Source organism: Chlamydotis macqueenii, chromosome 7, assembly GCF_036417535.1.
Source record: "Chlamydotis macqueenii isolate bChlMac1 chromosome 7, bChlMac1.mat, whole genome shotgun sequence".
NCBI lineage: Eukaryota > Metazoa > Chordata > Aves > Otidiformes > Otididae > Chlamydotis > Chlamydotis macqueenii.
Window position 1 is genome coordinate 36,164,583 of NC_141562.1, and position 17,659 is coordinate 36,182,241.

The 17,659-nt window shown below is 50.7% G+C and overlaps 1 protein-coding gene across 3 annotated transcripts in view; it reads right to left on the reverse strand.

Moving 5' to 3' along the window:
• The window catches only part of FAM53B (family with sequence similarity 53 member B), a 46,562-nt gene that overhangs the window by 16,862 nt on the left and 12,041 nt on the right, over positions 1–17,659 (reverse strand). For all 3 annotated transcript variants that reach the window (XR_015259011.1, XM_086751663.1, XM_086751665.1), the window contains exons 2-3: positions 10,103–10,324; positions 7,038–7,089 (exon numbers count right to left, since the gene is read on the reverse strand). Coding sequence is in view for 2 of the 3 variants with exons in the window: in XM_086751663.1 (XP_086607789.1) it covers positions 7,038–7,089; positions 10,103–10,171 (121 nt within the window). In the remaining variant the exon portion in view is untranslated. The remainder of the gene's footprint in view (positions 1–7,037; positions 7,090–10,102; positions 10,325–17,659) is intronic.

Sequence of the window (17,659 nt, forward strand, 5' to 3'; positions counted from 1 at the left end):
CCCCCGGGGAACCGAGCTGCCTGTCCTGGCACAGAAATCCCAACAAGGCCATCAGAGCCTACAGGAAACCAAAACCCATGTCGACACCCGTTGGGCTGTCCTGCTCTCAGCTGCTGCTGAAACAGCATTGCTCCAGTGAAACCAACTTATCCCCACTGAGGCTCTGAGCACTGCTCCCAAACTGACCCAAAAATACCGTGTCTACCAAAAGCCAGTGCATACAATACGCTCTAAGATGGCCGATGCTGTAACAGATGCACGATAAACCTCCAGCAGCTCTTTTTGCAAGACATTGTTCTCAGGTCCCTGCTGTGGGGCTCATTGTCCAGTTCCCCTCCGTCCCCCAAATCTGGGGCCACCTGGGTGCCCCCCAGCCCGGTTACCCACAGACAGCGGGAAGGTGCTGGGGAAACTGGGCCCCCGCACCCGCCTGCTCTTCTGCGGCAACCTGGGCTTAGCATCTCTTTGGGGTTGCTTTGAGAATCCCAGTTGTACCTAGTGCAGCCAATTATTCACATTTCTCTAAGAAACATAACACTGAAGTGTTTATTTAAATGAACAAATAGCTTAATAGATTCACTTTTAAAAAAAATACGCATTTTTAACATTTTCTCTTTCTCTCTCTCATTCAGCCTGTTTACAGGGGAATTTGTTCCTCCTCCAAACTTGGCTTGCGTCAACAGCAAACGATGGCGGTGACCCGCCGCACAGTTTTGGGGTTGGCATGAAGATATTCCTCTTATCAGAGGTGCTTTGTGGTGCCTGGGTAAAGCTCTGAGAAACCTGAGCCTCCAAAGTCAGGAATGTACACGGCTACGGGCCACCCTGCGGAGGAAGGCCGCAAACCTAGCTATGACCAACAACCGTGTCGAAAGAGAGGATTAAGGGCGGTGATCTCACTCCTGCACGCGGTCCCGATGATAAAAGAAGAAAGCAAAGTATCATCAAGGTCTGGCTCCCCGATGTGGGCGAACGTGGCTCTCTGCCGTTGACGCTTAACAGGAAAACCATGGTAGGGCAACCCCATCAACTGCTGCAATGGAAAAAAGTAATCACCCAACAGACCTTCTCCGGTGACTTGTTTTTGTCGTCGGCTGCTACAAAAAGAGGCAAACCGTGCTAGGTAACCGTCACTGCAAAGTTTCACATGATCGTATCTAAATCGTGCACTATTTTTTAGGGGTTTCGGGTTTTTTCCACTCAGGCAACTGAAGGATGAATTAAAAGCCGCACCCAGCCCGCCGCTGTAGGTACCAGCCTGGTAGGGAAGATGTACCGGTGCAGAACGCTTCTGACCAGGGCTCGGTTTCAAGTCAGGAGGTCAGGTTTGGGGCTCTTTCTAGCACTTTTGGCCAAGTTTTCCCATTTCTCCCTGCATCCAGCTGCCGCCGTAACAGCTCCAGCCACAAACAGCCCGGCTCTGAACTTAATAACGGCGCGACAGTCGCTGTCCTCATTTTAATAAACACAATGAAAAGTGAGAAACCTGCACTAAACAATTACATCTACGCTTAGATCTTTATTATTTTCCCCTCCTTATTATGTTGTCAGCAGAGAGATTTCTTGGGTCATGTCAGCAGACAAAAGAAACAGAAATAGAAGCTGATTTTTCATGGCAAGCTGCCACCATCCTCTGGCCGGAGACGTGACGTTGTACAAAAGGCCTTGGTGAGGAGGATACGGGACACCTTCCTCTTTCACCCTTCCTTCAGCATAAACAGCTATAAATCTTCCAAACCTCGCAAAGCAAACGGTAATCGCACCGTTATCCCCAGCGCCAGCTTGGGGTTATTTGCTTTTCCCCTTGCACCGTGGGAGCTGGTTTTTTGGCATGGAGGAGACCCCCGCACAACCAGCCCCCGCCCTGCACCACCGACCGGTCCCAAACTACCGGATAGCTCAGAAAATGTTTGGGTTTTTTTTTTTTTGAAACTGAAAATGGGCCAGTGGAAGGGCTGAGGGTGCAATTAAAGGATTATTAAAGCCTTCTCGAGGAAAAGCAGCTGGTTTGCTGTTCCATTTTTTAAGACTAAGATTCACATCCTGAGCACGCTGATAACGATAATTGCGGTGGAGCCATTAATTCTGCTGCAGCTAAACCTAGATTAATTTCCCTACGTTACAAACCTCGGCTCGGTTTACCCCGAGGCAGTAATTTGTTCCGGGATGAAACCCACCGTGAGAACCCCTTGGTTTGTAAACGAGCTGCTTTGCTGGAAAACTCTCCTTTGCCTATTGGAAAAATGTTGGGAGAACATTTACAACCTGAGCATGATGTCAGTGCGGCGCGAGGGGCTCTGCCCTGGTTAAACGGGTCCCTTGGATGAAACAACACCTTACTTTTGGATTTTAACTTAAAGCTGCAAAAATAAATACTTCGAAAGTCACTTAATGAGCACGTCCGGCAAATTTCTTTCGAGGTGTTTTGATCTGCAGATCTGTATTTCCAGGGTAAGGCAACACAAAGTGAATTTCCTGGCATCTCTTGGGTTGTGAAACAGCTTTCCACCTCCCGAGACACGCAGGGTTGTTATCGGCAGCCTGGGGACGACTGAATTTCTCATCCTGCCCTCCCTGGCTGCGGCAGCAGGAGCTTGAGCCCTCCTGCAAACCATGCACAAAGCCGCAAGAAATTCAGGTTACAGCCACAAGCTCCCAGGCTGCCCAGCCTCAGGGGGACCCAAACCCAAACTCTTTCTGCTTCGCAAAGCAAGGCTGCGAGCGTTAGCTCCGATTCAGCCCTGGAAAGAGCAATCTGCGTCGCTCTTCCAGCTCCTACGGCTTTCCCCCGCCCTGCTCGGCCTCAGGGACGGGTCGGTGGTGGAGCCGTTGGCCCCGGGGTGGCGGGGATCCTGCTTGGGATGCTCCAGGAGGGAGACGTTGGGTGTCAAACAGCGGGAGAAGAGCAGCCGTCACCGCAAGCCGCAGTGTTTGCTCTCCAGGCACAGCCAGCACCTCACTAGCACGCACTGGCAGGACTCGCTGGGCTGGGCAAGCGGCGACAAGCCCTGGCAAGAGCCGGCATGTCCTGGGCCAGCCTCACCTGGTTTATTTTCCCCGCTCTCCTATTTTCAGAGACAAACCAGAAGTGAACACGGCCCAGCCTGCCCTAGGACCATCGGTAGCATGCTCAGATGCCATCAGCACTGCTATCTCTTCCTAAATTTCCTTTCAGGCAAAAAAACAAGACCTTCACTTTCAAGAGTGAACATGAACCCTCAACAACATCCATCTAGACGACCTTTGAAGGTCCGTTCCAACCCAAGCCATTCTATGATTCTATCTGTTCTCCTGTGCAACCTTCACTGCATCCAACAAACCCAATGGTCCAGGGTACGAGGCACGCGCGGGCTGAAGTCATACCCCAAAACCAAGGAGAAGGGTGTTGTCCTCCAAACACGCACAGCCCGGCGGAGAACGGGATCCATCCTCAGAGCATCAGAGCCAGGTTTCCGAACGCTGAGCTCCAGGTTTTGCAGGAGCGGTGCAGGGATGCGCCAGGGATGGTCGCAGGCTTTTTAAACGACTGCCATGACCACAGAGAAGGGTGTAAAATCAAAATGCTGACACAACTTTAACTACAGCGACACAAATGTGCTGCTGTAATACTTTTACAGTTCCTTTTTATACATAATGCATGATCCTTCTGCTCAAGTTTCCTTTACGTTCTTTCCCCATGAAATAATTTACATTAATGCATAATTTATTACAGCAACTTGTAAAGCAATTACGGGTTTCAATCAATTTTTCTTCTCCTTTTTGGCAGATAAATTCTGTTTGGATTCTAACCCAAACATTTCTCTTCACAGGGGTGCACATCCAATTCCTTTTTTTCTGACGTTGCTCAAAGCGAATTTCGGTCTCCCGGTCTCTGTGCACGGTGCAAAAGGCAGCCTGCATTTTCCACTGCCCCCTGTTTATATTCAAGAGATGATTTTTAAATGTGGAGCAAATTTAATGGTCGTAACGAGCTGATGGCAGTGCCACAGAGCCTTCCCATTGCAGAAGTAAGATGAAAATACGATGCGGGGAGCTGTGCTTCAATGGGAAATGAAAACAACAGCCCTCAAACCTATCGCCAGAGAATCAACTCACCAGCGGGCCGCGGGCTCCTCGTGCCAACAGCCTGCACGGGGGAGGGAAGTTCCCCACCTCAACAGCGAAACGTGCCCCGCTCTTCACTGTGATCGTACTCCAGCTACGCCTTGCCAGCTTTCCTCGCGCGGCTTTTTCTCTTCGCGGGTTGACTGTGCTTGAATACCCAACCAAGATGCTGCTCCATGCTGACGGCCTTTCCAAAAAAACCCTGACATCCCAGGAAATCCCGGTTCAGAAACAGGAGGCGTGCGAGCCCCGCGGGTGCTTTCAGGATGCGATCGAGGGGCAGCACCCCTCGTGGGCTGGCTCTTCTTCTGACAAATTCTGGATGTGCTTTCCAAGGGGAAAAGCAAACAACGGTTACTTTTAAAAGAGCGTTTCACAGAGGATGGACACAAAGTCCGTCCCTGACGGGCCCAAACCCATCCTTTCCCTCCCTTTCCCAAGCAGGGCTGTGCCTGCAATGCTGTTCCAGGACTCTGATCCTGCAGCCAGGGCGGCTGCGCTCACAAGCACCTCGTCACGGCCTCAAGAAAACCCTGCCTGCAGCTTGCCTCAAAGATAACTTCTCACTTAGGCAGAAAACACGAGGCCACGGCCGTCGGCATGTGCTCGCTGCGTTTCTCTTAGAAGGCTGGACCAGCGCAGCCTCTGCTGCTACCGATTTAGAAGTTGAGTGCTGCTTATACCCCTGCTAGGGAAAGGTTAGGGGATGGTGCCAACGCCGCGTTAAAATATTGTAAATTTGCTACTGCCACCCACCCAAAGACAGAAAAAATTCAATACAGGACATCAAAAGTAATGCCCCAACTTTCTAATATGCTGCCTTCTTTCTCGAGGACAGTCACTGGCATTTTTACTGGGGCATGTGATGGAGACTGCAGGGGAAGGAAAGGGAAAAAAGGAGAAAAATTCCCTGTCCAACAGCAGGACAATTTTTATACTCCCTGGTGTTTCAAAGACCCACCAAGGAGAAGGGGAAAAAGAAATGGTTCCATTTATACTTTCAGGCATTTCATCTTTAATCTTCCTCCCAGCAAAGGGCTACATAGAGATTAAAAACTATCTTTTTAGTAATATTATCATCATCAAACCGGTAGGTAATTCCCTATATTATGCATAGGTAAGCAGGACCCCGCCTTGCCATCTTGGGCCACCTAGGTTTCTTAGTCATGGTGCACTACGCACCCCTTGGGGCTTTGACCCAACTTCTACCTTCGCCTTCCTGGAGTTCAATGCTCCTGAGTCGATGTCTGTGGGAAGCTCCAGGGTTTGGATGACGCTCTCCCTGGCAGCCTGGCCGAGGCTGGGCTTCCCTCTGCCCACCGGGACTGACCACAATCTGCCTTCTTGCCAAAAGCCACTCTCGCCTCCAACGGCAACCAGGAAGACCCTGTACTAAGACCCTCAGCCTCTTCTGGCTAAAAAACCCCAGAAAATTCAGCCAACTTCCCTCCATCCTTCCAGCATCATACATGGGAGTACAACTTTCTGTCTGCCATTGGCTGTGCTGCTGGTCCAAACTTTACTGTGTTTATTTATCTCAGAACTTTCCACTGACAAGGACTTGGCCATTTGACCTGAAATATTCCCCCCAGTTTCACACGCAGTGCCATTACAACCACGGGACTTCTTTAAAATGTCAAGCAAGATGCCTAAAATTAAACCCAAGCCAACCAATGTCTTTGCACACCGGAAAGCCTGGCTGCTCTTGACTGGGCATGATGAAGACCATTACGTGGCAAGCTGTGGTCAAGGAGGTGAGATTTGGTTCCCTCAGAAAGTCGATAATTTGGCAGCCAAGGAAGACCAGCACAGCACTATGAAGATGCAGAAGGCTTTGTAAAAGCTCTTAATGACAAGCTGCTTGTCAATTTGGCATAGGCTCGTCATATCGGCTGAAGAGCTTGTCAGCACCACAGCGCAAGACAAAACCACCTGATTGGATTTCTCTGTTCCTCACTGATGTTTGACAGGCAGGAGAAAGGGAATGGTCTTTCCCTACCCCTTCTTGACTTCAAAGCTTGTGACTTTCTTCTGAAAAAAATCCAAATGTGTTCCATCTTCCCTCGCTGCTCCACACGACTGGAGTTATCAGAGAGCTTGGGAAATACCTCCTCTCGTTGCGTGTGCTCGGCTCCCATTAACGCTAATGAGAGTTGTGTCCACGGAGAAAAGGGGCAGCCTCTTTGTCTGTAAAGTCCTGGCTTTCACAGCAAGTAGCTTGGCTCAAACTTGACCTACAATTTTAATTGGGTGGTGAAACCGCCTAGCGTCTGGCTCCCCGCTACAAAACCCAAAGAGCACACAACATACCGGCACATCCTCCAGTTTTTCAGGATCACCAACCAAGCCACCAATTCCCCATCAATTCTGGTGGCTGTTCAGCATAAAAACTGGTAGCAAGCTCTGACATGAAAGGTATTAAACATCCTACACCGTGGTTATTCTCAAAGGCAAAAATAAGACATTTTCCTTACTGTTTGAGGTCTGTCCAAAGACTTTGTGCCAAGTGGTGGAACATTTTACTGGTAATACTGTTATTGCATCATGCAAACAGTCAAGAGCCACAGTCATGGGCTGGATACTCAATCTCAGACCCCAAATGCTCATGATCCTAAGTGTATAATCACTCTATCAAAGGTCTATCAAAGTAGGGGGCAAAGGAGATAAGCAATTCGCTCAGCAACGGCAACAGGGCAGGACAACCACCTCTGGAAAGAAAGGTGGCATGGGCATGATGGCCACTGCTAGTGGGTGGTGGGGTGGGTGCCGCTCTGCCCTTGCCATGCAGGGTGGGTGGGTGGATGTCCACCTTGGGGTCTTCAGGGGAGTGTTTTTTAGAGAGATCCAGCCAGTCAGGACATCCTCCCGCCCATTGCTGTAAGGATGCGGGAGCAGAGGTGGAGTAAATACGGAGAGAAGTTTCTATTACTTACCCATCACGCCACAAGAGAAGAGGGTAGGTCCTTGACTCATCTTTGGAGTATGCTGCAAACAACCAGAAAAACTATTCACTTCTCGCAGACTCGACCGGGGCACCAGAAACCACCCTGCCTCCAGCCTTGGCAAAGCTGCGCGGCACCCAGTGGGGAGGAGAGCTTCAGGCACCCAAGACGGCCCCATTTCGGCAGGGACCGGGGGACAGACTCAAGTCATATTTCCTCAATGAAATCAAATTTAATTAAATGCTGCGGAGAGCCAGTGTTGAGGCCCGAGCTTGCTGATCATTGCTCCTGCACCTAAGCCTTACCCATGGGAATAGCTGCACTGAGGTCCTCATCTCCAGGACCTAAAATACCAGAAAAACTAAACCAAATTCAGCCGTAATTCTGGACTGGACAAGAAAGCAGCAGCAGTGGTGTCTGAGCCCCACCCAAGCCCATTAAGGCCTCCTGTCCAGGCACAAAGCAGCTATTTGGGTTTTTTAAAACACACAGTGTGTTTCTAAGGCAAGCCTTCCTCACCTCGGCACTTCTCCTGAAGAGTCTGTGTTTGGGTTGTGCTGATTTGCACTAAAAATAAGGAAAACCACTACTATATGGGGACAAAATATACCTGGTTGCTTTTTACACTCTTTTTTTTTCCCAAGAATTTTCCCCTTGACAGCGTAAGAGACATCATCAGACTTCTAAAAATGGGCATGGACAGTTTTATATACAATAAATCTGTGTCATCTACAGCTACACGCCATTTCAGCTATGTCTGCAAAACCACACTTTCCTACTAATTGTTCTTTTCTTATCCCCCAAAAATGTCCACAGTCTGCTTCTGAAGCATCTCTCCTGGCAACACCATCCTGTCTGACTGAAGCTTTACACCATTTGAGGAAAGCACCAGCATGTTCTCCCCCTTCGTCTGGGCTGCATTAGGCCACCGCATTCGCACCTTCCTTCCTGATCCATGTTTTTTACACGTTGCCTGCTCACATAATGATGATTACGATGGGGTAGATGCCCCATCCCTGGAAACATTCAAGGCCAGGTTGGACGGGGCTCTGAGCAACCTGATCTGGTTGGAGATGTCCCTGCTCCTTGCAGAGGGGTTGGACTGGATGGGCTTTAGAGGTCCCTTCCAACCCAAACCGTTTGATGATTCTATGATGATGATAACAACAACAATAATAATTCACGAAATGCTGGCACCGGCTTGTACAGAGCAATCCAACAAAAAGATCTCACTTCATATACAGAATATTGTAAATATTGAATGTAGAGAGGTGTGGAGGCAGAAAACAACGATGGGGTGCAGATGGGGAGAAGGTAAATAAGGGCTGGTCACCTTCTTTGGAGCAGGTGCCACTTTTCGAGGTGAAGTCAGGCTATTTCTATGTGTCAGGGCCCATCTGATGAGGCAGCAGGTAGAGTTAATCAGGAGAGAGCAAAGATAGGCACAGCCATCTCCAAAGAGTGGGAGGCAGAGGAACGCCTTGAGGTGACATATGTCCCATATCAAGTACAATTACCATTTTGTAAGAGTTTCATCTAACACCAAACTGGGAACTGAACCAAACGAGCCCACTGGGCGCTGGTGGGTGACACTGCCCCGCTGCTCATTTACTTCCGTTAAGTGCTGCTTCTTGGCCTTTCCCGTGAAGTCAACGGAAAAACTCTTGCTTTCTTTGGTGGCTCAGACTTCTTGTGAACATCTGCCCCAACCGAACAGCCCAGACAACCCAGCAATTCCGCTTGTGTAAGCAGGACTATCACCGCGCTATCGACCCAGCCCCGCAGCTGCGGGAGCTACTTGGCAAACACGCGAGGGCAAAGTTTGGCGTTACGGCTCCGCACCTCCGCTGCCTGCCGTTGGACAACCCAAGCACCCATCCCTTCCCGTACTAGTAGAAGAAATTACTTCTCATCTGCCTCTCTGCAGCAAGCAAGCTCCCCTCCACCTGCCCTGCACACCTCCTGGGGCACAGCCGATGTCAGACGCTCAGGGTCCTCCCTCGCCGCCCCGAGCAGCAGCTGCGGGAGATGCTGTCTTCCAGGTGGGAACCAACACTAAGCCAAGGATGTTTTTCTAATATATCAATATCCTTCTTTCCCAAACGTCACCCTTTTAAGGCAGGATTTAATGCTGCCTCTGACTTGCTCGCCTTCTCCTCCGCCGCACACTGCCAGGGCAGCCTGCCTTTGCCCCGGCACGCTGTGCTATCTGCCCGGGGAGCCCGACCGGACAGTTCATCATCCTCAGTAAACTTAGGCATTTCTATTTCTTTTATGCTCAAAATGCCCATGTATGGCTAGCCCTGCCAGATGCTTCCTGCCATGTTCCTGCACGCCCTTATCTGAGGCTCTCAGTGCACCCCGCGAGGAATTAGCGCGTTGGTCCAATTTCTTCTCAGACTACAACCATCTCTGCTTGAGAACAGAGGAGCAAACGTCCAAAACGAGCCTTGCGCTTCCTCAGATGATTTCTCCATCATCCCGCACCTCCTCCTCCTGCCCCTGCTCCCCTCGCTTCCTCTGACGCTGCCCGCAGGCAACACCTCACCCCTCATTTCCCACTGCCACCGGTACGCCCAGCCCCATGCCACTGCTCGCTCCTTACAGCACCATTTAGGCTGTTTGCTGCCCCTAATTTTTTGTTGTTTTTCTTGTTGCCCGCTGATTTGGCACGGTTGGATTTGCATCCCTCCAGGCTGCCAGTGAGGCTGTTAAGTACCACAGCACTGCCCTTCGCCATCTCCCACTTAATCCCGCTTCCCACTTGCTCATCCTCCTATTAATGATGAGCATCTGTTGGTGAAGCAACTTCTCGCCTGTGTTACTCACAGCACTGATTATATTTTTTTTCTACTGTTTATTCCATTGCATGCTTACTGAAATCCACAGCGCTCCAATCGTTCGCCTGCCCCTTGGATATTAACGCAGCTCGGTAGAAAACAGTGCTATAAACCATCTGAAGACTCAGCCCCGCATCCCCAAAATCCCGAAATCTTATAAAGCTACAGCAAAGCTCTCGGCAGCAAAAGTTTTGAATGGAGATTTCCAAAGCTTACCAGCTCAGTCCTGCATGTTACGGAGTCAGCACCTTTGCTTTCCCGAGTTTTGGTTAAGATCGTCACCATGGTAATGCAGTCTTGCCTCGGAGTCCATCAGGGTCCAGGCGAAGGGTGCTGGCAGCCGTGCTCCGGCGAAGCTCCTCTTTCAGTGCATGTTCCCTCGGGAAAGTCTCGGCCCCGCCGGCTCCTCCAGGGATGCGCGGGAACACGGAAAAATCCCTGTGCGCAGAGAGAGAGAGGAACAGCTTTAACGGACCTGGCCGGGGAGATGGCAGGATGAGGGTGGGTGTGCTGGGCAAGGGCCGAGAGCTGCCCAAAACCCACCCCAACAGCGGTTGCTCCAGGGGAATTTTTATTTCAGAGTCTTAAATATCATCGGTGTTCCTCCGCACCCCACCAGCGCAGAGGCGTTTCGCGGGATGGGTGAGCTGTTGGAAGCACGTAAGGTACATAAGGCGATCCGGAGAGACAGGAGTATTTCAGGCAAAGAACTAAATAAATAAGAGTTCCCTCTGAATTCTCCCTTTGAAAAGGGGAACTCGCAGCCCCTGTATCAAAGACCCCGAGGCTTTGAAAGAAAGGCTTGTTAAAGCCCCAGGGTTGATCTCACAGAAGCCCTTGCCCCCAGACCAACCGGCAGCAGATGTCCAGCAGAAAAAGCCTCTCCAGCATCACTAAGGCTGTGAAATCCCCTGGATGCCCCCAGTTATTCCCAGATTCCCAATCCACGAAGAGCCCTGCGGGGGAAAAACAAGGCAAAATGTTGCTGGTAAGGAAGCAGGGAGCTCCCTGCCATGAAATCCTACGGGCCACGCTACGCCTCTTGATCCTTACCTGGTTCTCTGGCAGTTTTAAGTAGGAAAAGCCAAAGGCTGGGCAATGAGAAGCACGTATTGAAAACCAAGCTGCCGACCGGGCTCATACAGCGCCGCACGGACCCGACGGCGAGCGGTCGCTCAGCTCTGCCCCACCTCGTGGCACCCTCTCTGATAAACTTACTCCCACGTAAGAGCGGACAGATTGCCACTCAAATCTGATTACCGAAATCAGTGTTTTCCCCAAATCACCCCTCTAATCCTGTTTCGCTATTTCGCTGCCTTGCAGTCAATGCAAACAAACAAAACCACCGTTTGCACGACCCCAGGAACATATAACACTGATTTTGTAACACGCAGTCAAAACCCAACTGCAATATTTAAGGACAATATTTGAGAGTACGCTGCTAAGTACTAAACCTCGTTACAAACCGATACGGCTTCTCTTCCCAGCTCGTAAATCATCTTTTCCATGTTTACTCGGATTAGAGCTCGCGATGGTGTTATGAGTAGCTCATTTGAAGGCCAGCTGGCTGGTAAAGAAAAATCACCTTCTATTATTTTGTGAGGGCAAAGTTCATTCAGAGTGCAAAGCCAGGATTGGGAATCAATACATTTCCCAAAGATTTACTCTTCCCAAGGGCACGCAGTACAGTCTCCAGCTTCTTAAGGGATATTGGTGGGCTTAAAATACATAATTTACTGGGCAGCCCAGTGATCAAATGGAAACTGTTAAATAGAAAAGCAAAGCATTTCAGACCATCACAATGACACGTAATTTGCCGAGCCCCGATCACACGGTGGTGGTACGCTCGCTGTCGAAGCCTCCAGCGTTTCGCAGCAAGACCCCCAACGCCAGTTCGGGGCCCGGCAGTGCCGGCGGCTGCGCAGCACCCCATCCTTGCTGGCTCCCCTCCTTTTCCTTCTTGTGAGTACTCTCCCCGCAATTTTAGCCACAGATCGGGGATGGGGAACGGGGCAGCGCCTGCCCTCACCGACGTCCAAGTCGGATCTGCCAGAACAGAGCTCCCGTTCCCCAAGGGAAAAATCCCCTCCTGCCAAACTTGCGGGGCCCACAGCCTCTCACAGACCAGCACGAGAGGCACTTAGACCTCAGGGTGTGCCTCTGAGTCAGGACAGCTAAGCCAGGCTTAAAGGTTTAAAGACCCCCCTAAGGATGAGGAGCAGGAGATGCCTTGGAAAAACCCCCAGAGCAGAGCTGGCTGTGCCCTCCTGCTCCTCTGCGCCATGCCATCGCTGGCTAAAGCACAGGACAGGGACTAAGCGTATCCAAGGCTGATATTTTTATCTGCACACGGGCCCGGTTGTGCCCGATCCCGACGCAGAGACAGCAATGCTTGCCATGGGGCCAGACTCACTGTGTTTTGGAAGACGCCGGGCCATCGCTGGCATGGCGACGGCATGGGCAGCCAAGATCAAATGAGCGTTTAGAGCGGCATGAAAGCAGCTAAGCACAGTTTCTCGTTAACAGGGAATGATTTCTTCACGAATAATTATCTTTCCCTAAGGTAATGATTAATGTTGCTGCAGCAGACTCCTCTACACACCCAGGCGCGCGGCCGCCAGCGGGCAGGACGAGCGGCAAGCACAGACAGACGCTCCCCGCCCGAGCCGGACGGGCAGCAGCGCATGCCGCCTCCTGCCTCCCCTCTCCTTGCTCCCGCTGCATCTCCCACAATTAACGCAACCCTAACGAGAACGCAGCAAACCGCCAGCCATGCCGCAAGCCGGCAGCTAACATCACCCCGTGTCGGGTCCGAGGCGCGCTTTCTGGTCTGAGCTCTTTCAACTACTCCTTGGGTTTGGTTTTGAACTCATCCCCAAGGAAAAACTGCAAGGAAAAGGAAAACTTGCCAGTGAAACGTGATCTTTGGCTCCCCATCCTGCTTCACCGGGCTCTGTGACCCAGCGCGGTCCTGCCCCGTCACGTCCTACCAATGCAAACAAATGCAGTGGGACCGAAATGCTTCTGCAGACCTGGGATGTTCTCCCTGTCGACTCTGAGGAGGAAACTACTGTGTATTTATAGACTGGAGGCTTTCACACATGCACATGCTAACAAAAATATACTCTTTGGGGACCACTCATTATTTTAAGACACATATTTCCTCATTTGCAATCAGATAAAGAAACTATCTCTGTCCCTCCGTCAAGGTTAAGTTTAGACGTTGGCCATGGCCACCACGATGGACATGATCTCCTGAGCTGCATGGAGCACCCGTGAGCAGCATTAGCGCGTGGAAACCCTCAACTTTTAGCAAACGATGTTTTTTCCGTGGTATTGCTTCAAAATCCAAACTGAGCAGAAGCCTCTGTGATATTTGCAGTCGCAGAGGTGGAAGGAGGCTTCTCTTAGAGCTGTTTTCTGGACCGTATCGCAACAACTGAGTGTTGGGCTTGGGAAAAAAAAAATCACACTGCAAAAATAATAAGTCAGGTGATGTCCAACTTCCATCCCTAGGCTTGAAAGGTAATGCTTGTGAACAAATTTACTCCTTCCAAGGTAGCAGCAAGGAGCACAGCCCTGGAACTGCTCACCGCGGGCACAAAACCTGTTCACAGGCAGAAAGGGCACGCAGGAACGAGGAGCCGGAGCCATATTTCGTGTACTGGTACACCTTGCAGGCAGCACAGCGGGATCGCTCTTGGAACACAAATCACTCGATTCTGATGGATTTTTAATGCTGCTCAAAGCCTTCAGTGGAAAAGTCACCCCTCATGCCGGACCTCGCTTCCTACCCCATGTCCCAACACTGCTCCCTGAAGAAATACTCAGGCACCCTTTTGACTTTCTGAAATTTTTCTTAAAGCCCTGCAAGAAGAAAAGGGTAGTGCTCCTAACCTTTACTTTCTGAATGAAACCGAGAGCTGCCTGTCCCTCTCCAGGCAGAGAACTTCCAGCCGCTTCCAAATCCCTCCCAAGCTGCATGAAAGCAGAGGAAGGACCAACACCCAAGCCCAGCCTTCACCCTCGGCGTAGCTGGGGATTTGGCTCCAGCGTCATTCCAAAACGCTATGGCGCAACCGAGAGCACGCTTTGGCTCAGCGGAAAATATTCCCGTTGCCACGTGGCAAACTCTGGCCGCGTGGCTCCGGGGAGCCAACGCTGATGCTAATAAAGACCCAAGCCACTTCGGGAGGCGAGGCTGGAGCATCGTCCAGCAGCCACTGCCCCGAGGTTTCTCCCAGGGCAGGAAGGTTCAGAAGATGCAAATTGCCACCGACGGAGCAACAAAGACGAGCGAGGAGGCAGCAGTTTGGTATGAGCTGCTCTCCAAGAGGAAAGCAATATAATAAATAAATAAATGCAGCTTGGTGGTGGAAAATGCCAACCTCGCCTCCTCCGAGCCGAAAACCAAGACCTGAACAAAAAGCCACCTTGATCATGGAGTGATCCCCTCTCCAAACGCTACAGGTGACTTACAAGGAATTTGGGGAAAAGAGCCAAAACTGGTTACCGCAATTGAAAATCCTGGGGTTTAAGGCTTTCTGCAGAGCATCACATTTCAGTATTTATCCAAACTAAAAATTATGTCTCCCTCATCCCTCAGCTTCTTAGGAGGGATATGGGGCTACACTGACTCTCCTCATTGCACCGCCAGCGCTTTAGAAAATACCAAGAGGTACATCTTCAATTTGTCAATTTATTAGAAAAATCCTTGAAGCCTTTCATTTGCACATAGCTCAGGGTGGGCTGATTTCTTCGCTCGGGCAATAATTTGCCTTCTGCAGCAGGGCTACGAGGTGCTCAGCTCTGGGCAGCTTGCTCTCCTTGCTCGAGAACTGTTCCACGTCATTAGCGAAGAGTGATTCTATTTATGGGGTAAAAAACTCCAGTAAATGTGGAAGATGCCATGCGGGGCCTGAGAAGAAGCCTTCAGGCTCTGAAAACACCCTGTGGACTGGTCCTGAGTAAACAGGATCATGAGTCAGCGCACGTGACTTCAAAGGACAAAATTTCCACGGATGCGGCCGCCTCGGGATCGTCCCCCAGGACTCTGTCAAGAGGAAAGAGCTGCCGCAGGCCGCCCGGCCTTCGGAGCAGAAAGGTCGCGGAACCACTCTGTCTCGCCCCGAGCCTGCAGTCACCTCCGCCTGCTCCACGGTCTCTTTCCCAGCTCCTGGAAGGACAGGCATGGTCCTGACAAGAGGTAGGAGAAGGGCTCCAGAGAAGGAGACCATGCAACCTGCACGGTGTTCCCCTTCTGCCCAACAAGGGTTTGCCACATGCTCCAGGTACTCCGAAACTACCAGCCAAACAAAAATAAGAATAAAGAAATGTCCTCCTCTGCCTGCTGCTTGCAGCTAGATGAGACTTTTCCAGGGCTAACGAGATGAAGACACACTTTAACCATTAATTAATAAGTAAAAGACTTGCCCACACTTAATATTGTTAATGGCCGGCATAGCAAGGGGGAAGCAGAAAGGGGTTGTGTTTAAGACGAGCATCGCTCTGTAGGTCTGCACGGCTTCGAGAGCCACACCACCCCCTCGCCTACGACCAACAGCTTCACACAGGAACGGAGGTGCTCACCGACGCAGCCCAGCGCTCACACGTGCCGCAGGGCTGCTGGCGCAGGACGGCCCGGACGGAGCCAACCTCTCCAGCCACGCTAATAAAATCCACGGCCAGAAGGAGCACGAGGTTTACCACAACTGCGCCCATCTCCAGGGGCCGCGTCAGGAAGAGAAAATACGACGTAGCCTGGCTTACAGAGGTTTGAGGTTAACTCTCGCTACCCGGAACAACGGACGTAGCGGGGTCCTGCCCACAACCATAAATTAATTACTCAGCAAATACAAATCTATTATTTCAATCCGATCCCTGGCTCCACGTGCCCGAGCATCGCCTCAACCCGGCACCGCAATCACACAAGGCGGTGGGACCCAGCATCCTGAACCCCAAACCGCATCTCCAAGCTCTCACCGAAGAGAAAGAGGAGGAATTAAGGAAAATTACACACCATCTGGTCAAGTAAAACACATCAGGTTTATTGCCCCCGTGCTCTTAGGGAACAGGAGTGGCAGGGGAAAGACTCCCTTACACACGAGCAGCAGAAAGGGACGGAAAGGACAGGGTAGGGGCAGAGGTGCTCTGTCTCAACATCTTAGCTCGAAGAAAATGGTGCTGGCAGTGACTTTGCCTTTTCCTCCCTGGCAACTGAAAAGGAAAAGAAGAGAGCAAAATTAGTCATTGCAAAACAGCAACCAGCAAGCGAGAGGTGCGAAGGAGGAGACCGCCGGTGCCCAGCAGAGAGGTGCCAATTAGATGGGCGAAGGGACTACGCAGGACACAGCGTCATACACAGCAGTTAAAGACAAGAGCACAGGCATTTGGAGCACTAACACGGAGTTTTCAATATCTCTTGACTCCACATTCTGCCTACACATAAATTTTCATGGAGGACCAGCACCAGACCTTCAAAGGGATCCCTCGTTAACCGGCCACGTGCCAATAATTCCGCACTGTGCCATCTGGGCCATACAGATGTATCCTACAGGATGCCTTGAGTCCCAACACCTGTAGAAATGGCACGTTCTCTTTGAGCAAACCTGCAACCACTGCCTAATCTGCTCACTAGGGCACTGCTTCTAATTTTGAGTAATATTTCCAAGAAATATTGGACCAAGGGTTGTCTCTGGAGAAGAGCAGCTGAAGCAGCAGCAGCAGTCCAGCCTGCCGGTCCAATGAACCATCTCACCTTTCTGCCTTTTTTTTTTTTTCTCTCCCCCCAATTGTGAGATTTATTACAAGAATTTGCAATGGTCTGTGAGACACTGTGAGTGTTGGCCACGCTCCCACAAGCTGAGGAATTGCTGAATTGAGAATTGCTTTGGCTGCTTAATCTCAACAACCTGGGATGCTGAACAAGCCAGCGGAGTCCAGGTTTACTTTTAATTACCGCTCAGAGCACACTGCTCTAGTAAACAGACACAAAAAAAAAAAAGAAATCTTGTTTCTTCCTTATACTCTTTTCCCATATACAACGTGAAGTGTCTGAGACGGAGACAATAAACACAGCCCCATCGTGCCATTTTTACAGACTCGCTTCTCAAGCATAAACAATTTCAAATGGTAGGTAAACCCGTCTCAATACCTACCTCTGACACGGCATCCACCTACTTAGAGCAGATAATGATGCTCTGAGAATTAGAGAGGGGTTCTTAAGCTGGCCCAGGCCCCCTTGCTTGCTCCAGAACTCTTGGGGTCCCTGCGAGACGCAGGGCTCGGAGCTGCAAAGCGAGCTCAGCGCTGCCACGCTGGCTGCAATGCTTCCTACTCATCGGTGCCCACCAAAAAACCACCGCACGGACCAAGCACGAGCAAGACCTGGGGGATCTCCCAGCGTAACAGAAGAAAGCTTGCCAAGTGCCAGAACACCATCATTGCTCTCAAAAGGGATTTGGATACTGCTTGCAAATCAGATTTCTCCCTTTTTCAAGGTTGAGCTGGAGAACTGGTAGAGGCTGACAGCCCCTAAAGAAATACCTGAATTTAAAGGAGGAAAATGTTGGATGTATGCTTCGATTGCCAGACTTCACATCATCTCCTACCGCTTCCCCTTTATGGACAGATACCCTCAGACTGCAGAATTCTCACATGAAGCCCAACAAGATCACCTTCCAAAATCTGAAACTATCTACCTGAACCAAGCAGGCAACATTTTAAGAGCTTCAAATGCTTTCAGTGGATGGCCTCTGTGCCCACACAGGGTAC